Source organism: Ascaphus truei, chromosome 3 (assembly GCF_040206685.1).
Source record: "Ascaphus truei isolate aAscTru1 chromosome 3, aAscTru1.hap1, whole genome shotgun sequence".
Lineage (NCBI taxonomy): Eukaryota > Metazoa > Chordata > Amphibia > Anura > Ascaphidae > Ascaphus > Ascaphus truei.
Window position 1 is genome coordinate 142,658,508 of NC_134485.1, and position 26,803 is coordinate 142,685,310.

Genomic DNA, 26,803 nt, shown 5'->3' on the forward strand with positions numbered 1-26,803 from the left:
CACTGAGAGAGTGAGCCTAGCCTGAGGTAGTGCAACATGAGTCCAGCATAGATCAGGTACACAAGTGGTGGTGCATCTGAGCAATCTTTATTGTACTGGTGTGGAGGCTGCCCCGCAGAGCGGAGCCCCATGTACGATAACTGTTACGAGAGAATGGAGGATCCGCGTGGTGCGGAGAACACAAAATGGCGACCAGAGGCTGATGGGGAAGGCACCCGTGGCGTGCGCCCCACTGAAGAGCAAACTGTCGCCGAGTTATCTTTAACCAATCTGCTCTGGAGTGGAGCGAAGGCTGTGGCTGCCCCGTTTTTATCCTGTCTGGGACACCGAGGGGCCACCCTTGAAGAGTGTGAGGAAATTGTGATAATTGGGGGAGAACCCCGCGAGGAGAGCAAACAAACTGACTTTTTGGGCTTAAAAGCAAACCAAAATGGCGGTTCCCGCTTGCTAGGGAAACCGCATGGGACAGTCACAGAGAAAATGGCTGATACAGAACTTGCAAAGAGCTGGCCGGGAATGGCGCGAACAGCAGAGCCCCGCCCTGATGGGGGGCATGGCGCGAAAGCTATTGCTGCGCCTTCATGGACAGTGACTCACTCGGCCCCTGTGCTGAGTCAACCGCTTAGTCTATGGGACCCTCCCCTGATTTCCACCAGGGGGAGTGACTTTCAATTATGGCCTGTGGGAATGCACCCACTGGGCCCAGGGACTGATATCCAGACGGCGCCACTACAAGAAGTAGTTCCGGCTGCGGAGGTAATGTGCAAAAAGGAGGGATATTTTGCACGAAAAGCAGCAGCTAGGAGAAGGCGGGAACTAGCCGCAGCCCAAGAAACCCACTCTGATGAGGAAATAGGCGCAAAAACGCAGACCGCGCCCACCAGGACTGAGAAAGGCGCGGCCTTAATTAAGGGGCATGATATTCCCCTGTGGGATCCGCCCATAATTGCAACCCCTGGGGGCGGGTTCCAGCTATGTCAACGGAAGGAGGAGCCGAAGCAGGAAGTGGCTGGCCCAGAAGCTTCTACCGGTCAGTTGCGAGGAACCACTGACCTGGAGAGACCCATACTGAAAGTGGTCCCTACTAAAAGAATGGCCTGCCCTCCCACTGTGGGAACTATGGTCTCCACCCAGCCCTACTCGGTACCCGGCTGGGTACTGGTGGTCAGGGTGGCTAACACCGAGACGGTGGTCGGGCTCTGCCTACAATGCGGGCTGCCCGGAGGCACTATCAATACGGTGGCACGTTGCCCACATTGCGGGACATTATATTTGTGGCCCATGCCCACATTCATACCTATCCAACCTGCTGACCCCCCGGGGGACACGGTTAAACGCTCCGCCGAGTCCCCTGGCGCACTGTGGATAAACCGTGCGAGTCCCGGAGAAAGGGGACTTAAGTCGACCAAGTCGGCTGGGTCAGTATCGACCGAGGCGGTCGGGTTGCTCCCCGACCGCGCAGATAAAAGACTTTCGCCACGCTCGGTGACCCCGAGATCCGGGAAGGGAGATTACTCAGATGAGGACCTCCGTGAACTAGCGGTGGCGAAATCGGGACCCAGGACGGACGACACCCCGTGGGGTGAGCGGCAGTCTGGAAAACAGGGCATCCCCCGCAGATCGGCGAGCCGAGAGACGGAGTCCCGCCGTCCCAGGACCTGGCGGCGACGGGAGAGAGACGCCAACGCCCCTGCGGACTGGTAAGAGAAGCAGCCCCATCACTTACCTTGTCCCGGCAGACAGCGCAGCGGAGGAAGGGCCGTGCCAGGCACGAGGCGCACGTGGAGAGACGGCATCACTTCCGGTGAAGACGACGGCGGAGCTTCCGTATGTCGTCATCGAAGAAGAGATCCCGAATGGGGATCCGACCCGAGATGGCGGCGTTTCCGGTTCCGGGGAGGTCATCACTTCCGGTGGCGATAGCGGAACCGCCGGGAACAAAGCAGCGATGCTTCGGCGATCGGGGGAAGGTCCCCGATCACCTCCAAGGCCCAGAAGTTGGATGGGCGATCCGAGGACTGAGGAGGGTGAGATGTCCTCATTGGACCAGTCTACGGACAGCCAGGAACGGGTCGTAACCCCGTGGGGTCCTATCACTCGCCCCTATGCCCCATCCCTTGGCCTAGATAAAGCCCCTGCCCCTGTCACCTGTTCCACGGGATCCCTGCCTAGCCTGGAACTTATGGACATACCATTGGGGGGGGAGGAGAGACGGACTGGGGAAAGACAGCGCAGTGGCGCTACGGAGGGCGATTCTCGGGGAGGGGGAGAGTTGAGAGTGGCCGCGGTAGGCCGGTGGTTGCCCCCTGCAGTTCCTGAACCGGTGAAAAACGCCCCGGGAGCTTATAGGTGGTCAGTACCGCGATCTGAACGGTCGTCGGGGGTATTTTCCCTGGAAGATGATAGGGAGTCAGGGGGGTCACATAAATTCAGAGAGCACCGTTGGTGGGCCCCACTATTCGAAGGGTACTCCGCATGGATGGACCGCACTCGGTTCCTCATCCGGCGAGAAGATGTAGTGGATTACTGGTGGGCTGTGGGAGAGTTCACACCTGAGCAAAGGGATAGAGAGTTGCAGGAGCGGTGGCTGCAGATTGAGCATAGGGAGATAGAACCCATGGGTCCTAGCATCCTATCAGACCCCGTGGACCCTGATGAGCCCCTATCATGGGTGTTACCTGGGAGGGCCGGTAAGGCTGACCTGACCAGAATAAGTAGGGCCGAGCGGACCATAATGGCTCGGTATAAATCATCCCACGGGTTGGAGTACCCGTATGTCCCTGAGCCTCTTATGGATGAAATAGAGGAAAACAGAGATAGGTGGCTTAGGGAGGCCATTGAAATGCATTTAGTAGGAAGAGGAAGTGCAGTGGTAGGGAAGAAGGCCGAGGAGCGGATAGAGCATTTAGTGCGCGTATGGGGCATAGGCAGGAACATTTACAAACATAGGGTGACATATAGGCCCGAGAGGGGACTGCCTAGGCACTACCACGTCACGGTCCTAGACATGGGCGGTAGAGAGGTTAAGAAACCTGACCCGAGTCACTATTTTTAGGGGGTACAAATGCATTACGCGGGTTCGTGGCTGCTGGTCGGGGCGGGCTTGGCGGAATGTACTGTAGACATTTTGTTATATACCATGGAAATTTGTATGTGAAGTTAACCTAATTATGTGTTGTATTTCAGTGCTTCCTGGAAAAGGGTATACAAATTTAGGTCCCAGCGAGGACGATGGGATTCACCAGGGGGAGAATGTAGCGGTCATGTAAAATGGCTACAGTCATCTCTCCTGCTGACAGTAAGGCCTGGTAAGTTGTGGGCATGCCAGCAGTAATTATGGAGGTTTTTCCTCACACCCTGGTGGGGTGCCCTGTGTATGGATGGGAGTAGTCACATGCTCTGACTCCATGGTTAGTGATGTCAGAGGTGTGTCAGCTTCCAGAGTGTACATAAGGCACAGCACTGTGTCTAAAAGTTAGTTCTGCTAAGGGGAGGAGGAGTTCTGGCAGGAGTTCTAGTGGTAGTACAAGTTCGGCTAAGAGGAACAGGAGTTTGAGTTCTAGTTATGTTATAGTAACTGAAGAGGAGACTGTGTCCAGGGACCTGGCACAGGGCAGTGATCCCTGTGGGGATAGGGAATCCCTATCTAAGGAGAGATACACCTTTTGAAGGGAGGCACTGGCTGGACATGAGTGGCTAAGAATCTACTGCGAGGGGCAGCTAGCCCACTCAGGCAATAAAGATGTTCTCAATCACAAACTCTCTCGTGTACATGTGTGGAGTGAATGTACAGAGAGGAGCACCACGAAGGAGTTCCTCAACAGGATCATCCCCATGCGGACGCAGGGACCCTGATGAGGTGGAGGCGCTGCACTGGAACTAGGTGAGACTCAGCACACTACCTCAGCTGCCTGTCTGGACGGGTCCTCCCCACACACCATCATGCGGGAGACTCAGGAGTCCTGTTGCCAACAGGTGCACCACCAGACACTACCACACTGTAATGGGGGCCGGTTAGACCACAGGGGCCAATGTGAGATTGGGTGGGTCAGGCCGGTTCAGAAATACCGTTACATTTGGAGGCGCTGCTGAGATCAGATCTGTCATCAGGACAGGCTCTAGCTAGGCACACTGGGAAACAGGGAGAGCGTCTGCTGCCACTCTGTGCTGCGTAGGGACGGACCTAGGGGTGGTCAGGGGGCTGACGGGATATTGTCAGTTCGCAGGGACGACCTAGGGGCCTGAAAGGAGTGAGGGGTCTGGAGCCGGGCTATAGCTGACCGAGTCACTTTGAGGCAGTGCTAGTTGGTAGGACACCAGAAGGGATAGCCTGTTAACATGGTCAGGAATCCTGGAGAGGGTCTGCGCTAGGCTGACCAAGAGAGGTAGACGCCCCAAGTACTGCATGGCAGAGCCAGAGTACTCTAGCCCATTCCAGACACTTACCATAGGGAGCACAGACTGGGAGGAAGGAGTTACAGCAGACACTGAGAGAGTGAGCCTAGCCTGAGGTAGTGCAACATGAGTCCAGCATAGATCAGGTACACAAGTGGTGGTGCATCTGAGCAATCTTTATTGTACTGGTGTGGAGGCTGCCCCGCAGAGCGGAGCCCCATGTACGATAACTGTTACGAGAGAATGGAGGATCCGCGTGGTGCGGAGAACACAAAATGGCGACCAGAGGCTGATGGGGAAGGCACCCGTGGCGTGCGCCCCACTGAAGAGCAAACTGTCGCCGAGTTATCTTTAACCAATCTGCTCTGGAGTGGAGCGAAGGCTGTGGCTGCCCCGTTTTTATCCTGTCTGGGACACCGAGGGGCCACCCTTGAAGAGTGTGAGGAAATTGTGATAATTGGGGGAGAACCCCGCGAGGAGAGCAAACAAACTGACTTTTTGGGCTTAAAAGCAAACCAAAATGGCGGTTCCCGCTTGCTAGGGAAACCGCATGGGACAGTCACAGAGAAAATGGCTGATACAGAACTTGCAAAGAGCTGGCCGGGAATGGCGCGAACAGCAGAGCCCCGCCCTGATGGGGGGCATGGCGCGAAAGCTATTGCTGCGCCTTCATGGACAGTGACTCACTCGGCCCCTGTGCTGAGTCAACCGCTTAGTCTATGGGACCCTCCCCTGATTTCCACCAGGGGGAGTGACTTTCAATTATGGCCTGTGGGAATGCACCCACTGGGCCCAGGGACTGATATCCAGACGGCGCCACTACAAGAAGTAGTTCCGGCTGCGGAGGTAATGTGCAAAAAGGAGGGATATTTTGCACGAAAAGCAGCAGCTAGGAGAAGGCGGGAACTAGCCGCAGCCCAAGAAACCCACTCTGATGAGGAAATAGGCGCAAAAACGCAGACCGCGCCCACCAGGACTGAGAAAGGCGCGGCCTTAATTAAGGGGCATGATATTCCCCTGTGGGATCCGCCCATAATTGCAACCCCTGGGGGCGGGTTCCAGCTATGTCAACGGAAGGAGGAGCCGAAGCAGGAAGTGGCTGGCCCAGAAGCTTCTACCGGTCAGTTGCGAGGAACCACTGACCTGGAGAGACCCATACTGAAAGTGGTCCCTACTAAAAGAATGGCCTGCCCTCCCACTGTGGGAACTATGGTCTCCACCCAGCCCTACTCGGTACCCGGCTGGGTACTGGTGGTCAGGGTGGCTAACACCGAGACGGTGGTCGGGCTCTGCCTACAATGCGGGCTGCCCGGAGGCACTATCAATACGGTGGCACGTTGCCCACATTGCGGGACATTATATTTGTGGCCCATGCCCACATTCATACCTATCCAACCTGCTGACCCCCCGGGGGACACGGTTAAACGCTCCGCCGAGTCCCCTGGCGCACTGTGGATAAACCGTGCGAGTCCCGGAGAAAGGGGACTTAAGTCGACCAAGTCGGCTGGGTCAGTATCGACCGAGGCGGTCGGGTTGCTCCCCGACCGCGCAGATAAAAGACTTTCGCCACGCTCGGTGACCCCGAGATCCGGGAAGGGAGATTACTCAGATGAGGACCTCCGTGAACTAGCGGTGGCGAAATCGGGACCCAGGACGGACGACACCCCGTGGGGTGAGCGGCAGTCTGGAAAACAGGGCATCCCCCGCAGATCGGCGAGCCGAGAGACGGAGTCCCGCCGTCCCAGGACCTGGCGGCGACGGGAGAGAGACGCCAACGCCCCTGCGGACTGGTAAGAGAAGCAGCCCCATCACTTACCTTGTCCCGGCAGACAGCGCAGCGGAGGAAGGGCCGTGCCAGGCACGAGGCGCACGTGGAGAGACGGCATCACTTCCGGTGAAGACGACGGCGGAGCTTCCGTATGTCGTCATCGAAGAAGAGATCCCGAATGGGGATCCGACCCGAGATGGCGGCGTTTCCGGTTCCGGGGAGGTCATCACTTCCGGTGGCGATAGCGGAACCGCCGGGAACAAAGCAGCGATGCTTCGGCGATCGGGGGAAGGTCCCCGATCACCTCCAAGGCCCAGAAGTTGGATGGGCGATCCGAGGACTGAGGAGGGTGAGATGTCCTCATTGGACCAGTCTACGGACAGCCAGGAACGGGTCGTAACCCCGTGGGGTCCTATCACTCGCCCCTATGCCCCATCCCTTGGCCTAGATAAAGCCCCTGCCCCTGTCACCTGTTCCACGGGATCCCTGCCTAGCCTGGAACTTATGGACATACCATTGGGGGGGGAGGAGAGACGGACTGGGGAAAGACAGCGCAGTGGCGCTACGGAGGGCGATTCTCGGGGAGGGGGAGAGTTGAGAGTGGCCGCGGTAGGCCGGTGGTTGCCCCCTGCAGTTCCTGAACCGGTGAAAAACGCCCCGGGAGCTTATAGGTGGTCAGTACCGCGATCTGAACGGTCGTCGGGGGTATTTTCCCTGGAAGATGATAGGGAGTCAGGGGGGTCACATAAATTCAGAGAGCACCGTTGGTGGGCCCCACTATTCGAAGGGTACTCCGCATGGATGGACCGCACTCGGTTCCTCATCCGGCGAGAAGATGTAGTGGATTACTGGTGGGCTGTGGGAGAGTTCACACCTGAGCAAAGGGATAGAGAGTTGCAGGAGCGGTGGCTGCAGATTGAGCATAGGGAGATAGAACCCATGGGTCCTAGCATCCTATCAGACCCCGTGGACCCTGATGAGCCCCTATCATGGGTGTTACCTGGGAGGGCCGGTAAGGCTGACCTGACCAGAATAAGTAGGGCCGAGCGGACCATAATGGCTCGGTATAAATCATCCCACGGGTTGGAGTACCCGTATGTCCCTGAGCCTCTTATGGATGAAATAGAGGAAAACAGAGATAGGTGGCTTAGGGAGGCCATTGAAATGCATTTAGTAGGAAGAGGAAGTGCAGTGGTAGGGAAGAAGGCCGAGGAGCGGATAGAGCATTTAGTGCGCGTATGGGGCATAGGCAGGAACATTTACAAACATAGGGTGACATATAGGCCCGAGAGGGGACTGCCTAGGCACTACCACGTCACGGTCCTAGACATGGGCGGTAGAGAGGTTAAGAAACCTGACCCGAGTCACTATTTTTAGGGGGTACAAATGCATTACGCGGGTTCGTGGCTGCTGGTCGGGGCGGGCTTGGCGGAATGTACTGTAGACATTTTGTTATATACCATGGAAATTTGTATGTGAAGTTAACCTAATTATGTGTTGTATTTCAGTGCTTCCTGGAAAAGGGTATACAAATTTAGGTCCCAGCGAGGACGATGGGATTCACCAGGGGGAGAATGTAGCGGTCATGTAAAATGGCTACAGTCATCTCTCCTGCTGACAGTAAGGCCTGGTAAGTTGTGGGCATGCCAGCAGTAATTATGGAGGTTTTTCCTCACACCCTGGTGGGGTGCCCTGTGTATGGATGGGAGTAGTCACATGCTCTGACTCCATGGTTAGTGATGTCAGAGGTGTGTCAGCTTCCAGAGTGTACATAAGGCACAGCACTGTGTCTAAAAGTTAGTTCTGCTAAGGGGAGGAGGAGTTCTGGCAGGAGTTCTAGTGGTAGTACAAGTTCGGCTAAGAGGAACAGGAGTTTGAGTTCTAGTTATGTTATAGTAACTGAAGAGGAGACTGTGTCCAGGGACCTGGCACAGGGCAGTGATCCCTGTGGGGATAGGGAATCCCTATCTAAGGAGAGATACACCTTTTGAAGGGAGGCACTGGCTGGACATGAGTGGCTAAGAATCTACTGCGAGGGGCAGCTAGCCCACTCAGGCAATAAAGATGTTCTCAATCACAAACTCTCTCGTGTACATGTGTGGAGTGAATGTACAGAGAGGAGCACCACGAAGGAGTTCCTCAACAGGATCATCCCCATGCGGACGCAGGGACCCTGATGAGGTGGAGGCGCTGCACTGGAACTAGGTGAGACTCAGCACACTACCTCAGCTGCCTGTCTGGACGGGTCCTCCCCACACACCATCATGCGGGAGACTCAGGAGTCCTGTTGCCAACAGGTGCACCACCAGACACTACCACACTGTAATGGGGGCCGGTTAGACCACAGGGGCCAATGTGAGATTGGGTGGGTCAGGCCGGTTCAGAAATACCGTTACATTTGGAGGCGCTGCTGAGATCAGATCTGTCATCAGGACAGGCTCTAGCTAGGCACACTGGGAAACAGGGAGAGCGTCTGCTGCCACTCTGTGCTGCGTAGGGACGGACCTAGGGGTGGTCAGGGGGCTGACGGGATATTGTCAGTTCGCAGGGACGACCTAGGGGCCTGAAAGGAGTGAGGGGTCTGGAGCCGGGCTATAGCTGACCGAGTCACTTTGAGGCAGTGCTAGTTGGTAGGACACCAGAAGGGATAGCCTGTTAACATGGTCAGGAATCCTGGAGAGGGTCTGCGCTAGGCTGACCAAGAGAGGTAGACGCCCCAAGTACTGCATGGCAGAGCCAGAGTACTCTAGCCCATTCCAGACACTTACCATAGGGAGCACAGACTGGGAGGAAGGAGTTACAGCAGACACTGAGAGAGTGAGCCTAGCCTGAGGTAGTGCAACATGAGTCCAGCATAGATCAGGTACACAAGTGGTGGTGCATCTGAGCAATCTTTATTGTACTGGTGTGGAGGCTGCCCCGCAGAGCGGAGCCCCATGTACGATAACTGTTACGAGAGAATGGAGGATCCGCGTGGTGCGGAGAACACAAAATGGCGACCAGAGGCTGATGGGGAAGGCACCCGTGGCGTGCGCCCCACTGAAGAGCAAACTGTCGCCGAGTTATCTTTAACCAATCTGCTCTGGAGTGGAGCGAAGGCTGTGGCTGCCCCGTTTTTATCCTGTCTGGGACACCGAGGGGCCACCCTTGAAGAGTGTGAGGAAATTGTGATAATTGGGGGAGAACCCCGCGAGGAGAGCAAACAAACTGACTTTTTGGGCTTAAAAGCAAACCAAAATGGCGGTTCCCGCTTGCTAGGGAAACCGCATGGGACAGTCACAGAGAAAATGGCTGATACAGAACTTGCAAAGAGCTGGCCGGGAATGGCGCGAACAGCAGAGCCCCGCCCTGATGGGGGGCATGGCGCGAAAGCTATTGCTGCGCCTTCATGGACAGTGACTCACTCGGCCCCTGTGCTGAGTCAACCGCTTAGTCTATGGGACCCTCCCCTGATTTCCACCAGGGGGAGTGACTTTCAATTATGGCCTGTGGGAATGCACCCACTGGGCCCAGGGACTGATATCCAGACGGCGCCACTACAAGAAGTAGTTCCGGCTGCGGAGGTAATGTGCAAAAAGGAGGGATATTTTGCACGAAAAGCAGCAGCTAGGAGAAGGCGGGAACTAGCCGCAGCCCAAGAAACCCACTCTGATGAGGAAATAGGCGCAAAAACGCAGACCGCGCCCACCAGGACTGAGAAAGGCGCGGCCTTAATTAAGGGGCATGATATTCCCCTGTGGGATCCGCCCATAATTGCAACCCCTGGGGGCGGGTTCCAGCTATGTCAACGGAAGGAGGAGCCGAAGCAGGAAGTGGCTGGCCCAGAAGCTTCTACCGGTCAGTTGCGAGGAACCACTGACCTGGAGAGACCCATACTGAAAGTGGTCCCTACTAAAAGAATGGCCTGCCCTCCCACTGTGGGAACTATGGTCTCCACCCAGCCCTACTCGGTACCCGGCTGGGTACTGGTGGTCAGGGTGGCTAACACCGAGACGGTGGTCGGGCTCTGCCTACAATGCGGGCTGCCCGGAGGCACTATCAATACGGTGGCACGTTGCCCACATTGCGGGACATTATATTTGTGGCCCATGCCCACATTCATACCTATCCAACCTGCTGACCCCCCGGGGGACACGGTTAAACGCTCCGCCGAGTCCCCTGGCGCACTGTGGATAAACCGTGCGAGTCCCGGAGAAAGGGGACTGGAGTCGACCAAGTCGGCTGGGTCAGTATCGACCGAGGCGGTCGGGTTGCTCCCCGACCGCGCAGATAAAAGACTTTCGCCACGCTCGGTGACCCCGAGATCCGGGAAGGGAGATTACTCAGATGAGGACCTCCGTGAACTAGCGGTGGCGAAATCGGGACCCAGGACGGACGACACCCCGTGGGGTGAGCGGCAGTCTGGAAAACAGGGCGTCCCCCGCAGATCGGCGAGCCGAGAGACGGAGTCCCGCCGTCCCAGGACCTGGCGGCGACGGGAGAGAGACGCCAACGCCCCTGCGGACTGGTAAGAGAAGCAGCCCCATCACTTACCTTGTCCCGGCAGACAGCGCAGCGGAGGAAGGGCCGTGCCAGGCACGAGGCGCACGTGGAGAGACGGCATCACTTCCGGTGAAGACGACGGCGGAGCTTCCGTATGTCGTCATCGAAGAAGAGATCCCGAATGGGGATCCGACCCGAGATGGCGGCGTTTCCGGTTCCGGGGAGGACATCACTTCCGGTGGCGATAGCGGAACCGCCGGGAACAAAGCAGCGATGCTTCGGCGATCGGGGGAAGGTCCCCGATCACCTCCAAGGCCCAGAAGTTGGATGGGCGATCCGAGGACTGAGGAGGGTGAGATGTCCTCATTGGACCAGTCTACGGACAGCCAGGAACGGGTCGTAACCCCGTGGGGTCCTATCACTCGCCCCTATGCCCCATCCCTTGGCCTAGATAAAGCCCCTGCCCCTGTCACCTGTTCCACGGGATCCCCGCCTAGCCTGGAACTTATGGACATACCTTTGGGGGGGGAGGAGAGACGGACTGGGGAAAGACAGCGCAGTGGCGCTACGGAGGGCGATTCTCGGGGAGGGGGAGAGTTGAGAGTGGCCGCGGTAGGCCGGTGGTTGCCCCCTGCAGTTCCTGAACCGGTGAAAAACGCCCCGGGAGCTTATAGGTGGTCAGTACCGCGATCTGAACGGTCGTCGGGGGTATTTTCCCTGGAAGATGATAGGGAGTCAGGGGGGTCACATAAATTCAGAGAGCACCGTTGGTGGGCCCCACTATTCGAAGGGTACTCCGCATGGATGGACCGCACTCGGTTCCTCATCCGGCGAGAAGATGTAGTGGATTACTGGTGGGCTGTGGGAGAGTTCACACCTGAGCAAAGGGATAGAGAGTTGCAGGAGCGGTGGCTGCAGATTGAGCATAGGGAGATAGAACCCATGGGTCCTAGCATCCTATCAGACCCCGTGGACCCTGATGAGCCCCTATCATGGGTGTTACCTGGGAGGGCCGGTAAGGCTGACCTGACCAGAATAAGTAGGGCCGAGCGGACCATAATGGCTCGGTATAAATCATCCCACGGGTTGGAGTACCCGTATGTCCCTGAGCCTCTTATGGATGAAATAGAGGAAAACAGAGATAGGTGGCTTAGGGAGGCCATTGAAATGCATTTAGTAGGAAGAGGAAGTGCAGTGGTAGGGAAGAAGGCCGAGGAGCGGATAGAGCATTTAGTGCGCGTATGGGGCATAGGCAGGAACATTTACAAACATAGGGTGACATATAGGCCCGAGAGGGGACTGCCTAGGCACTACCACGTCACGGTCCTAGACATGGGCGGTAGAGAGGTTAAGAAACCTGACCCGAGTCACTATTTTTAGGGGGTACAAATGCATTACGCGGGTTCGTGGCTGCTGGTCGGGGCGGGCTTGGCGGAATGTACTGTAGACATTTTGTTATATACCATGGAAATTTGTATGTGAAGTTAACCTAATTATGTGTTGTATTTCAGTGCTTCCTGGAAAAGGGTATACAAATTTAGGTCCCAGCGAGGACGATGGGATTCACCAGGGGGAGAATGTAGCGGTCATGTAAAATGGCTACAGTCATCTCTCCTGCTGACAGTAAGGCCTGGTAAGTTGTGGGCATGCCAGCAGTAATTATGGAGGTTTTTCCTCACACCCTGGTGGGGTGCCCTGTGTATGGATGGGAGTAGTCACATGCTCTGACTCCATGGTTAGTGATGTCAGAGGTGTGTCAGCTTCCAGAGTGTACATAAGGCACAGCACTGTGTCTAAAAGTTAGTTCTGCTAAGGGGAGGAGGAGTTCTGGCAGGAGTTCTAGTGGTAGTACAAGTTCGGCTAAGAGGAACAGGAGTTTGAGTTCTAGTTATGTTATAGTAACTGAAGAGGAGACTGTGTCCAGGGACCTGGCACAGGGCAGTGATCCCTGTGGGGATAGGGAATCCCTATCTAAGGAGAGATACACCTTTTGAAGGGAGGCACTGACTGGACATGAGTGGCTAAGAATCTACTGCGAGGGGCAGCTAGCCCACTCAGGCAATAAAGATGTTCTCAATCACAAACTCTCTCGTGTACATGTGTGGAGTGAATGTACAGAGAGGAGCACCACGAAGGAGTTCCTCAACAGGATCATCCCCATGCGGACGCAGGGATCCTGATGAGGTGGAGGCGCTGCACTAGAACTAGGTGAGACTCAGCACACTACCTCAGCTGCCTATCTGGACGGGTCCTCCCCACACACCATCATGCGGGAGACTCAGGAGTCCTGTTGCCAACAGGTGCACCACCAGACACTACCACACTGTAATGGGGGCCGGTTAGACCACAGGGGCCAATGTGAGATTGGGTGGGTCAGGCCGGTTCAGAAATACCGTTACAAACATATGGCTATGCACTCACATAAGGAATAATAGGTACAGTCATTGTACGAAATCCTGATAGATAAAGCAATTCACCGGTACACAGTGTGTTTCTTCCCTCTGCTTCTCTGCTCCCATCTACGTCACATCCGGTTGACGCAGGGCTGTGGGCGGAAGTGCTGTAAGGGGGATCTCCGGCTGCCCGGACTTCGTAACCCCGACTTGCACAGACTGGATGCTGAACACAGGATTCGACGCGTTTCGTACGCGTAGAATCCTGTGTTCAGCATCCAGTCTGTGCAAGTCGGGGTTACGAAGTCCTGGCAGCCGGAGATCCCCCTTACAGCACTTCCGCCCACAGCCCTGCGTCAACCGGATGTGACGTAGATGGGAGCAGAGAAGCAGAGGGAAGAAACACACTGTGTACCGTTGTGAATTGCTTTATCTATCAGGATTTCGTACAATGACTGTACCTATTATTCCTTATGTGAGTGCATAGCCATATGTTTTATCTGTGATGATCTCCTATACATTTTAAGACGTTATTGCACAATTTTGGTATTTCTTATTATTTCTGGGTATTCGTGTGGTGGTGGAGAAATAAGTGAAAGGGATCTACACCTGTGGATATCCATGCTCATTGCTCTAAACAGAGAGAGAAGTGTCTCTGTAATGCCTGATTTTTTAAAGGAAAATTGTGAGTGGATTACCTTCTTCACTAGAAAGAAAAGAACTGAGACTGTATCACACTATGTTGCTTTTATCTTTCTTTTTCATATAATCACGTGAACATTGGCGCTCCCCTGTATCTTTGAGGAATTCTGCAATCAAAAAGGCTAAGAGAACAGTCTTTATAAGGGTTTTGAGTAGCTTTTCTATTAGCACCTTTTACACTGGGTGGTGGATTTATCACATAATTAACTAATAGATCACAGTTCACATTGCAATTGAAGTTATAGATATTATTTCTGTCATTTGCTTTTAAACACATTGTTATACATATTTCACTTTTTTAGGACATTGTTATAAGTAAGCGCCGTTACAATCACATTTTTTCACTATTCATATACATAACTGGGGGGATATTCACAACATCCCTCCCATCTAAATGCCCTTCACAATATTATACAACAGATGGTAAAAAACAGAGTCACACATCAAATAAAATACATCAACATGTGGCAGATTTACCCACTAAATACTCTGGATAAAATGGGACAGTATTTTTTAACGTATAGCGAAATCTAATTGAGCCCTACTAATACTAGCATCCAATAGTCTGAGCATATAAAAATACTATCAAATATGGCATGCTGGGCTAGAGATTGGTCTTAAGGATTCAACAATAAAAGACTACATCCCAATGTAACTATGGGAAAGCAACTCACTAATGTGATATACTTATATAAATCACTAATGGGATGGCTTAAGCATAAGCAGATGATAAAATTTAATAAAATAAACACTCATAAAAACAGATAAAATAAACGCCGAATGTAGAGAAACTGAAAATGCAGAAAAGAAAACATAGTTAAGGCACACAAGTAGCAGCCTGTGCCAATAATAGTTACTAAAATGCCCAAATCACACATTAAAACAAGGGTGGTTATAGAAAAGCCCCAATATCAATGTCGATATTCATACCCTGAGGAGCCAAAGTTTTAAGCTTGAGGATCCAAAGGGTCTCCTTTCTAGCCAACTGTGTCAATCAATCTCCCGCCAGTTGGTAGGGCCCTGTTCTATCACCCTAAAGGATAGGCCCGATGGATCTCCATCGTGTGCCAATGCAAAGTGTTTGAACACACTGTGTGTCATGAGTCGTCGCCTAATGTTGCCCATGTTCTCCAGTATGCGGACCCTCAGTGGTCTACTGGTACGTCCCACATACTGGAGACCACACGGACAACATAATAAATAGATGACGAACTCGGAGCGGCAGTTGATAAAATGGGTAGTTTTTAATGATTCTCCTGTTGTATTCGAGACAAAATCAATTTTATCACTTGAGCCCTGCTTGCAGGTAGTGCATTTGAAAAAGCCTTTTGGCTTTGGTAGCCAATTTAATTCCCTATTAGTAACCTCTGACTTAAAGAGGCTAGGGGCTAACTTATTCTTCACATTATCTGCCCGTCTGAAAATGACCTTGGGTTTATCTGGGAGATAATCTTTCAGTACAGAGTTGCTCTGAAGAAGGTGCCAATGTTTCCTCAGAATCGACTGTATCATTCCAAAATCTTGGTTGTATTGGGTAATAAACGCAATATCATATTCACCCTTTGGTTGTTTTGTGTTGGTCTTTAAAATGTCTTCCCGTTTTAGTGTCCCTGTCTTCCTAATCGCAACATCTAGGGTATCCTTATCATATTTTTTCGTAATGAACCTATTGTTCAGGACCTCTGCCTGTTCTTTAAAAACTCTGTCATCACTACAGTTATGCCGTACCATCTGGAATTGTCCCGGGGGTATGTTCGGAAGCCATCTCCTGTGGTGACAGCTATTCTTCAGCAGATAATTGTTGCAATCTACCTGCTTGAAGAATGTCTTGGTTTTTAACTGGCTGTCTTCGACATAAATCGTCAAGTCTAAAAAGTCTATTGATTCAAAACAACATTGTGATGTAAAAACAAGGTTGATATCATTGTTTTTAGATTATATCATTGTTTATAGATTATATCAATAACAATGTGAGGTTGTCGTCACTCCCCCTCCAGATGAAGAAAATATCGTCTATATGCCTCCGCCATAGGACCAGGTCTGTGCCAAATTCATGGGTGGACCAGATGGTATCCTGCTCCCAGGAATCCATGAAAAGATTTGCATAACGTGGCGCAAACCAGGAACCCATGGCGGTTCCGCATTTCTGGAGGAAATAAGTCCCGTCAAAATTAAAAACATTATGTTTTAAAATAAATGCAATGCTATCTAATAAGAAAGTCTTTTGTTCTATTCGGACCTCTGTGCTCATACTGAGAATCCTATCTATGGCCTGTATTCCATCTGCATGGTTAATGGCTGTGTAAGCCATCCCGTTAGTGATTTATATAAGTATATCACATTAGTGAGTTGTTTTCCCATAGTTACATTGGGATGTAGTCTTTTATTGTTGAATCCTTAAGACCAATCTCTAGCCCAGCATGCCATATTTGATAGTATTTTTATATGCTCAGACTATTGGATGCTAGTATTAGTAGTGCTCAATTTGATTTCACTATGCGTTAAAATATACGGTCCCATTTTATCCAGAGTATTTAGTGGGTAAATCTGCCACATGTTGATGTATTTTATTTGGTGTGTGACTCTGTTTTTTACCATCTGTTGTATAATATTGCGAAGGGCATTTAGATGGGAGGGATGTTGTGGATATGCCCCCCCAGTTATGTATATGAAAAGACCATAAGAGGGAACTGTCCTCCCATTCATATTCTTGTGATCCTATGTAAATCTCTGGCCCAGCCTGTCACTGGTTTAATCATCCTCATTCGTTCATGGTGGCTAACTGGACTGGAGATGTTTATGATTCGTCATTTTTATATGCACTCCTCTAAGAGTGTATGTAGATGAGTAAGATGTTGCAGACATCTCACCAGTGACATATATAAATAGACCACAAGAGGGAGCTGTTCTCCCATTTTTACCCCGGTTTGAAGCTGTTCATTTTGACTGTTCCGATGAAAATCTCCAGTCCAGCCTATCACCAGACTCATTATCTCCATATGATTGCGGAGGCCAGTTGGATTAGAAATATTTATCATTCACTATTCTATTGAGTATGTATGCACTTGTTACTATTTATTGAATATATCTGTACCATCACTTATCCACGCGATAGGTATATGCTTTATACTTATACCACCACAGACTGTATCTGTGAGTAAGCATTTAGATTAGGGATCAATCAGTATTGGACACACATTATTTCCCCACGCAAGAGCCACTCAGACATAATGCGTCATGCACATCAGTGTAGTCAATCAGGGTAATCACTGATTGAGCAAAGGGGTGGAGTTTTGAGCCTATATCTACCAGAGGAAACGAGCAGCCGGCAGGAACCTGACGAAGCATTAAATTCTGAAACGCGTAGTTCCCTGCCGGCGCTCGTAGTTGTTTTGGACACAGACGGCCACCATACTTCCGTCAAGACTCCCTGGTACCGGTCCCGCAGTCGGACGCGCCCGCGGGAGTTCACCGGTTAGCAGTGGACCTATCGGAAGGACTTGTGGCTGCACTGTGCTTTTATACTGTGTGAGTGTTACATGTCTTTATTACATATTAAACTGTTGGTATATGCTAACTTTGGCTCTGCCCATTCTCTACACTTGGGACTGTGGGAGAGGTGCCACTCGCTCACCATACCAGTTTGGGAACTATTGAGAGGACGTGTCTGATTTTGAAGACCCAGAAAAATCTGATTTGACATTGAAGTATTATCTCTCCGAGGGAAGGGGCTCACACAAGGCTGTGTGAGTTGATTTATATAGATTTATACATCTCCCTCCCCCCCCTCCCTCCCCCCCCCTGTCTCACATTCCCCATTGTGGGAACATTTCTTTTCACGGTGTTAACAAGTTGCCTTTATTATTGTCTTTCCAAATTTCTGAGATCGACATTCTGCACTGACCATTATCCTGTTTCCATGCCACTGTAAGAAGATCTGGGGTTGATTTTCTCGCCATGTGGGGGAACTGCAGGAGCAGAGGCGGGTTGTAGTGGAGCAGAGGAGGCGATCGAGTCACCGGCGGCTCCCTTAGCAGGGCGCCGCCATGTCTAGAGTGTGCACACATGCGCAGTGCATCACACATGCGCAGAGTAGGCACCCAGTAGAGGAGACACTCCGCGGGGACTACAGCCCCCAGAAGGCCATAGTGCTGAAGAAAATGTGATGCCCCATAGCCAATAGGGCTACAGCTTTTCCCCTGGACATCAATGGATACATTTTGCGCACTTAGACCGCACCAGGAGTTGGAAGCTGGACACCAAAGGGGTAGGGTGTGAGTGTGCAGGTGCCTCTGCACTAGGCCAGAGACCCCTGATAGGCCCCAGCTAGGCCCAACTCCCCTCAGTTTGTGGCTGCTACAGGGACAGGCCTATAGATAGGGAAACTGCCCCTGTAACTTGTAGTGAGGGACACATCCAGGACACAGCGGCATCCTGGCCCTTGGTGGTTTGGGACCAGACCACACCATGGAAAAGACTCTCCTTGGAGGTGGACACCCCATGCAGAGGCGGAAGCGCCGGATTCCCGGATCATCGTTGGGTCCGTGTACGCCACTGCAGGACGCAGCGGGCCCGGATGCGGACGCACCAGGCAGGTACCCCACGCACAAGTGCACCAACACACACGCAGCACAGTGGCAGATCTGACACATATAAGGGTGAGCGGTTATCTCCTTGTGGACACCAGGGTGGTTGGGTGCCTGAGGGCCTGTCGGGGACTGTGGGCAGGAGTGTGGGAATCTTGGCGGGTGGTTACGGCCGTGCGAGGCCTGGCGGTTAGGCTGTAACCAGTAGCCATACTCTTGTTCTGCAATAAAGCTGTTATTTTATGTTTTATCCAGTGTGTGTAGTTATTGTGTGTGTAGTTATTGTGTGTGTGTGTGATATATATATAGACCGTTTACCTGCTTAATTGATGATGAAATAACAAAGGAATAGCCCACACCTGTCCATGAAACAGCTTTTGAGTCAATTGTTCAATTACTTTTGGTCCCTTGAAAAAGAGGGGGCAACATATAAAAGAGATGTCATTCCTATACGCTTCCTCCAATTTGGATGTGAAAACCCTCAAATTAAAGGGATAGACTGCACTTTAAGCCTATTCATTATTTAACTGTAACTTGAATTTATTTTGGTACACAGCCGAAATAACAAAACTTGTATCAGTGTCCAATTATTTCTGGACCTAACTGTGTGTATGTATGTATATATGTATATTTCATCATCAATTAAGCAGGTAAATGGTCTGGAGTTGATTCCAGGTGTGACATTCGCATTTGGAAGCTGTTGCTGTGAACCCACAACATGCGGTCAAAGGAGCTCTTAATGCAAGTGAAACAGGGCATACTTAGGCTGCAAAAAAAAAATCCATCAGAGAGAAAGCAAGAACATTAGGAGTGTCCAAATCAACAATTTGGTACATTCTGAGAAAAAAAGAACGCACTGGTGTGCTCTGCAACACAAAATGGCCTGGACGTCCACAGAAGACAACAGTGGTGGATGATCGTAGGATCCTTTCCATGGTAAAGAAAACCCCTTTCACAACATTCACCCTAGTGAAGAACACTCTCCAGGAGGTTGGCATATCATTAACCAAGTCTACCATAAAGAGAAGACTTCACAAGAGCAAATACAGAGGGTTCACCACAAGGTGCAAACCATTCATAAGCCTCAAGAATAGAAAGGCCAGATTAGACATTTTGATAAACAATATCTAAAAAAGTCAGCCCAGTTCTGGAACATCATTCTTTGGACAGATGAAACTAAAATCAACCTGTACCAGAATGATGGAAAGAAAAAATATGGAGAAGTCTTGGAACGGCTCATGATCCGACGCATACCACATCATCTGTAAAACACGGTGGAGGCAGTGTGATGGCATGGGCATGCATGGCTTACAATGGCACTGGGCCAGTAGTGTTTATTGATAATGTGACAGAAGACAGAAGCAGTCGGATGAATTCTGAAGTGTATAGGGATATATTGTCTGCTCAGATTCAGCCAAATTCAGCGAAGTTGATTGGACGGCACTTCACTTTACAGATGGACAATGACCCAAAACATACTGTGAAAGCAACCAAGGAGTTTTTTTTAAGGCAAAGAAGTGGAATATTCTGCAATGGCCAAGTCCATCACCTGATCTCAACCCGATTGTAACAGGGGAGTTATCCCTGTTCAGGTAATGTACCTCTAGTCCAGCAGTGTGGTGGTTAACTGCTGGTAGTCAATTAACAAACACCACCTGCCTGATTAGATGGCTTAGAAAAGCCTGTCTTTTGAGACAGGAAGTGAGACTCCTTAGCTCACACCTGAGCTGAACTTGGAGACAAACAGTCTTGAGCCCTGCCAGAAGAAACAGCAGAGCTGCTTTCAAGACACAGGGGAAACTTCTAAACCTGAATGCTGACACACCCTGAGGAAAAGGGAGCTGAACCAGGGACAGAGAAGATTTTCCCTCCAAACCACTACAAACATAAGACTTTCATATACAAGACTTTTTATATCTGTTCATCTCATGCTATATGTTTGGGGCTGGGAGACATGCTTATCTAAGGGAGTTGTGAACTGCATAGTATTTCACTAGAAATACTCCCAAGTGAATAGAAGCTTTGTTTACACCTTGTTTGGATGGTTTCCTGATGTTAAGGAAACAGGCACAATAAAAGGCTTATTTAATTTCACTATAATCAGTCTCCCTTGCATACCTCTGTGAGCGTCCGCCTACACCGATCGAGCATACATTTCACTGGCTCAAGACAAAACTTAAGGCAGAAAGACCCAAGAACAAACAACAACTGAAGGCAGCTGCATTAAAGGCCTGGCAAAGCATCACAAAGGAGGAAACCCAGCGTTTGGTGATGTGCATGCGTTCCAGACTTCAAGCAGTCATTGCCTGCAAAGGATTCTCGACAAAGTATTAAAAATGAACATTTTATTTATGATTGTGTTAATTTGTCCAATTACATTTGAGCCCCTGAAATAAGGGGACTGTGTATGAAAATGGTTGCAATTCCTAAACGTTTCATACAGTATTTATGTTCAACCCCTTGAATTAAAGCTGAATGTCTGCATGTCTATTGCATCTCGGTTTTCATTTAAAATCCATTGTGGTGGCGTACAGAGCCAAATTATGAAAATTGTGTCAGTGTCCAATTATTTCCGGACCTAACTATATATATATATATATATATAGTTAGGTCCGGAAATAATTGGACACTGACACAATTTTCATAATTTGGCTCTGTACGCCACCACAATGGATTTTAAATGAAAACCGATATATATATATACACACACACACACTCTGTAACGGGTAATTGCACACATTAGAATCCGTTACAGGTGGAGGCACTGAAGAATACCATACAATGTATACACCCCAGGCTCCCTGCAGCGGAGGCTCAGACCTCCTGTGAGCCACAGGTAGTGCACCACACACACCGTAGCCACATATCCTCCAAGGTGGTGGGAGCAAGTGCGCTACACTTATATGCACTGTTTTTAAGTTAAACCTTGCTTCATTCAATGTACTTGTAATGGGTATTCCCTGTGAATAGAGATGCTACTACTGCTGTGTATACCTGTGTGGCTCTCAGGAGCCTAAGCCTCCGCTTGGGGAGCCTGGGGTACATACATATAACAATCTCGTGGTGCAACGCTTCCACCTGGGAGGGATCCCAACGGAGTGGGAGGAGGCCCTCACAGGAAATAATCACGGTAAGCAAACGGATATAAAACAGGACAGGCTTTACTGCATATATGAGCATAATGTATACTAATCACATTCAAGGTTAGCACTGCATAAGGATATCACATAATCCACACCCACCACCGTGTACCCCCACACCGTGTCCACAGTATAACCCCTTTGTCCCGTGGTCTGCGCTGCCACTATGTGAAAGTACTCGTGTGTGCACGTGCATAACGTTACCTGCCCAGTGCGACGGCACCTGGGCGTTAAAGGGTCTTCGCAAAGGATCAGACGAGTTTTCTGGCGATGTCCGGTTCCTCCCGGGAGATGATCGGTCAGGGCGGTCCACCCTTGGTACAGTTCCGCTCTCTCGGCGGAGCAGGCTTGATCCCAAGCCTCTGGATGGGAAGTGCAGCGTCCGCTGTGTCCCTAACTAGCACTTGTAATAGTAAGGGGCAGGTTCCCTAATCTGGGGCCTGTCCCTGAAGTAACACAACCTAATGGGTGGCTCAGGGCTAACTGGGGCCTAAGGGGCTGCTGGCCTAGTGCAGTGAGTCACTGACTCCTGCACCCTCACCTCCTTCCCGTAGCCTCTTCTGGCGCCGACTAATGTGGGCTCAGCGCGCAAAATGTATCTAATCTCCTCTGCAGGGAGATGCTACAGCCCTATTGGCTCCCTGGCATTACGTGGGGTCCCCTAAGGCTCATGGGACCTGTAGTCCCTACTTAGAGCCCTCCTCTCATTGGCCCGCGTTCGTGCGCTTGTCCTGCGCATGCGCGAACTTCCCGGCCGGCCACCGCACCGAGATCTCCACTGCGCATGCGTGCGCAATCCAAAATGGCGACGCCCTGCTCCGAGAGCCGCCGGGAACCTCCGGAGCGCTGAAGCGCTCCCTGCATGGCCCCCACCCTCCAGAAGATGGGTGGACGGACTGCCATTTTTTTTAAGACACTTTTTTTTTGACACGGGCACCGTGGTGGCCAGGCCCCGACTCATGGGGCCAGGGATGCCAACCTTGGAAGACCCTCCCTGTTGGCGGGCCTGATTGTAACTTTTGATGTACATGATGCCTAGGCTCATATTTTAACAAAAATGTCCATATTTATAGAGAATCATCCTTTTCGCATATCTATATTTATCATCCAATTTTAAAACTTTAAATGCATAATTATTTATTTCTATTTTTGAGGCCACCCATATTGTGAGCCCCTAAGCTGTAGCTTGGTTAATTTATGTATAATTCTGGCACTGACTTAATGTATGATATGTACACTGAGTCACCCTTGTTATTGTGCACAAGAGCCAAGTTAATGTTTTAATCACATTAATGAGCAAATTACTGGATTCATACAGATATTTGGGGAATTTATAAATAAATAATTTATCATTACTATAAATTCTTCCAGTACGGTTTGATCAGCTACTGTAGGAAACAAAAGTAAAAAAGAATCCGGAATACCCAGAAGCAAATAAAAAATAAGTGTATATGTACACAAATACACACAGTTATTTTTAGTGGCCAATGCCTATTTCGTAAAAAAAAAAAATGTAAATAAAATCAAGTATAAGAATTTTAAAATCAATTTTGTTTCACAAAGGCTTTGTAAACAATGTAAATGCATTTTTAGAATTTGTTTTCCTTGCCTTCTGTATGTTGTTTGTCTTCCAGCATGTTAAGGAGTAAATAAATAAAAATAAATCAAATAAATAAATTAAGGAGTATCTTTCTCTCCCTCTTTCTTAGGCACTGTGGGTTGACTATTAGGGTGTGTATAATCAGAGTAAATTTTTATTGGGGTGCAATAATTAGGAAGAACAATGACCCCACTCCCCTACTGTAAATAAAAGAGAAAGAGAAAAAGCATTCAAGGTTGTAAACATGATTTTAAAGACTTATCTGACACATACAGTATTTAACATATTAACGGGTTAATTCTTTATAGTTCGATGCGTCCATTTGGGAAGTTTTCAGACGAAAATCCCCATAGACTTTAAAATGGACTGAACGGCGATTTTCGACTATATAAAACTGACTCCTAAACCAAATCTTTGCCATTAGTAGTGACATGTATAAAGAGTTAAACATCAGGGATTAATGACGTTTTATCAAATTCTGATACACAAGCATTTAAAAAAATTACGGTTTGGAAACAAGGTGAGCTGAGACTCGGGAAGGGTTTGATTTTCTGTACTTACTCACTTTTGTTTTATGTCACTGTAGATTCAACATATATGCACAGCTAGAGCCCCCTCTCTCTCCCTCCCCTTATGTTTTTTTTGGCTCTCTCATAAGGACATGGTGGGATAAGGATAGAAGAAACACATGATTAACAAATACTCCCTCATTCAGACACCCCATAGAAAAACAAATAATACTTAATATCCAAAGAAACAGAAGCAGCCGCATCTTTGCTTCGTGCATGGGTTAAAGAAGCAATTCATGGGGCGGTTTCATTACCAAATTTGTTTTTAACATAGGATTGAAGCAGGGGTTCTCCGAAGTGGAACCCCATTAATTTCAGCAGCGGGACCTACTTCCAAAGATACAGACCTCAGTATGGGGTGCTGGTAACAGCTCCGGCTAGGGTTTAAAGTTTAAAGCTCCCGCGTCAGACAGGCCAATAGGAAGCCGAACCTGATAAAGTCACGACTTCCTATTGCCCCACCAGGCACGGGAGCTTTGAAACTCCACCACTACATGAACTCTGCAGTTACCGGCACCGTAGGGGGAGGTTTGTATCTCAAGAAGCAGACAGTCTTCGGAGTTGAAATTAGTGGGTCTCAACTCCGGAGACCCCCTGCTTCAATTCTATGTTAATACTTTAAAAAAAAAAAAAATGCCTTTGGAATGTCTTTTTAATTTGCTTAAGGAAGACAATTAGATTGTTCAATTTTTTTTTATAAAATATTGTATATAGGGAAGTTATCAGGGATTGTACCTTTTGCCCAATGAATGTGCACCAACTAAGCAGCAGAGACATGCTGTGGCAGCTCTGCTCATATATTATTATTGGATCTATCTTTCAGACATTTGGAGGTAAAAATCTAAAGCTAATTGGCATTATCCTGCAGCGTGGAATCCTTATCTTGTCGCTTGCCTGTTTCCCTTGCTGGGCTCTCTTTATTAACACTGAAAACATTCTATTGCTCTTCAGACAAGACCCAAAAGTGGCACGGTAAGACAAGTTCCTACATTGTAATTGAACTAATGTAAATGACCCCTTTAACTGCCAGATGGGCCTGCAACACATTGGGAAGCAAAATATTCAAAAATAGACATTGATAGAATATAATCACTTGGTCCATTTAGTCTGCCCACTTTCTTATCTGGTGTGAAACCTTGTAGTGTAATGAAGTGGCTGCAAGCTTATAACCTTTTGGCCAAAGAGTTTAACTAAATGACACTTTTTCATGAGCAGATAAGCACTGAGGTATTGCACTATATGTTGTGTCATTTTGTATGATGCGCTGGCCTTTCTGTTTTCCTTGTAGTGTAATAGATCCTTGCCTTTTTTTTATTTGATATACTTAAGTCTAGCATCTATCCAAAGCAAATTTGAATTCCTTTAATGTACTAGCCTCTGCTGGGAGCTTATACCATAAAACAGTAATTCCTCACATTTCTCCCACCCTCCACATTCAGATCATGACTGCTTGTTCCAACATTTATGTTTCTCTGAAGAATGCTTCACTCTTATCTTGTGGAAGCAGGGCCGTGGACAGGGAGAGAGATTCGGGACAGGTGTCCTGGGCCTGGTGACTGCAGGGGAGCCTAGGTGGCCGGCACTTCAAGTTGGGCCCAACCTCTGGCCGGGCCCAGCTACCAATTCTTTCGCTGCCGGCCCTCTCATTGCTGGTCTTTGGCTTTCCCCCAGTTGTGGGCCTCTCTCACTCTGTCCCACGCTGAGCATCTGATGTCAATGCACGCCAGAAGCAAACTGGGCTTAGCTTCCGGCACGCATCAGCATCAGAGGGAGGCCAGGTGTGCACCAGCAGCTCCACGTGGGACAGAGTGAGGGAGGGCCGCAGTTGGGAAGAGCCGGTGCCTGGTGGCAAGAGGACGGCCGCCAGGGGCTTCTTTTCTATGTTTTTGGGGACTGGGGGGGGGGGGCTTTTCTATGTATTTGGGGGGTGTTTGTTTTTAAAATATGTATTTCGGGGGTGGGTGACTTCTTTTATATGTGTGGCCAGGTCTCCCTCTGGGCTCACTTTTATGGCCCCTTTCCTCCGGTTGCTGCGGGAATAGATGCGGGTTGGTGGAGTGGCGAGTGCCTCGCCGGAGCACAGGGCGCAGCCATATTGGGATTGGCCGTGCATGCGCAGTATGAGTTCGTGCATGCGCAGTACAACTCCAAGGCACTGCAGCCATTTGAAGGGGATCGCACATGCGCAGAGCAGAAATAGAGCTGCGGTCATGAATGGAGCAGGTCCGCAGGTGAACTACATGCCCCATAATGCACTGGGGCTGCAGAATCAGGTGGCTAAGCTTAGCCAATTGCGCGACTGGTTTCCCCTGCTCCCTGCTATTGATACATTTGGTGCACCTGCACCACAAGCCAGTCGGATCTGGGACAAGGAGAGGGTAGGGTGTGTGTAGGGTCCGTGACCCCTGCACTGGGTCAGAGACCCACTTAGGCCCCAGCTAGGCCTGACTTCCCTAAGCTTGTGGTTGCTGCAGGGACCGGCCCATTACATAGGGACACTGCCCCTGTAGTGCCAAGTGTGGGGGACACAGCCAGGACGCAGTGGCGAACAGGCAATCCGTTGGTCTGGGACCAGATCACTCCACAGATAAGAGACTCTCTTCACGGTGGGACCCTCCAGCTGGATACCACCCCATGTGGTGGCGGACTCGTTGCTGACGATGACAGTGTGGGACTGGAGGGCCCCCTTGTCTTCAGTCGGCGCTACCGGGTGCTGGAGCACTTGGCAGGTATAAACAAGTGCACCAACAAATCATACTTTAATTGTGGGCAGCACTGCGCACACGTTGGGTGGGTTGACTCTTGTGGACACCAGGGTTGTTGGGTGCCCAGGAGCACCTCAGTACTTTGGGGTATATCCCATCAGGGTGTGGACACTGTGTAGGAGGGCACTGTGGTGTTACAGCTATGCGTGGCCTATTTGGTGTGGGTGTTATATATTTATTCCTTTGCATATGCATGCAGTAAACTGTTATCTTTATCAGTGTGTGTGTATTATTGCATTAGGTCCTGTGATGGTGTTAACCAACATAGTTAGGATCCAGCACAGGTGGAGGAGCTTTCACCAGACAGATCAGGTACACCCCAGGCTCCCAGAAGCGGAGGTTCAGGCCTCCTGTGAGCCACAGGTAACGCGACACACACACACACTCCGTAATCACCATATCT

General features: G+C 50.2%; 1 protein-coding gene across 4 annotated transcripts in view; it reads left to right on the forward strand.

Annotated features, from left to right (window-relative positions):
* The window catches only part of LOC142489216 (multidrug and toxin extrusion protein 2-like), a 524,115-nt gene that overhangs the window by 86,760 nt on the left and 410,552 nt on the right, over window positions 1-26,803 (forward strand). For 3 of the 4 annotated variants that reach the window (XM_075589594.1, XM_075589595.1, XM_075589593.1), the window contains one exon: window positions 24,459-24,607. The exons of the other annotated variant lie outside the window; for it this stretch is intronic. In XM_075589594.1, the coding sequence (XP_075445709.1) occupies window positions 24,459-24,607 (149 nt within the window). The remainder of the gene's footprint in view (window positions 1-24,458; window positions 24,608-26,803) is intronic. 4 annotated transcript variants of the gene reach the window in all.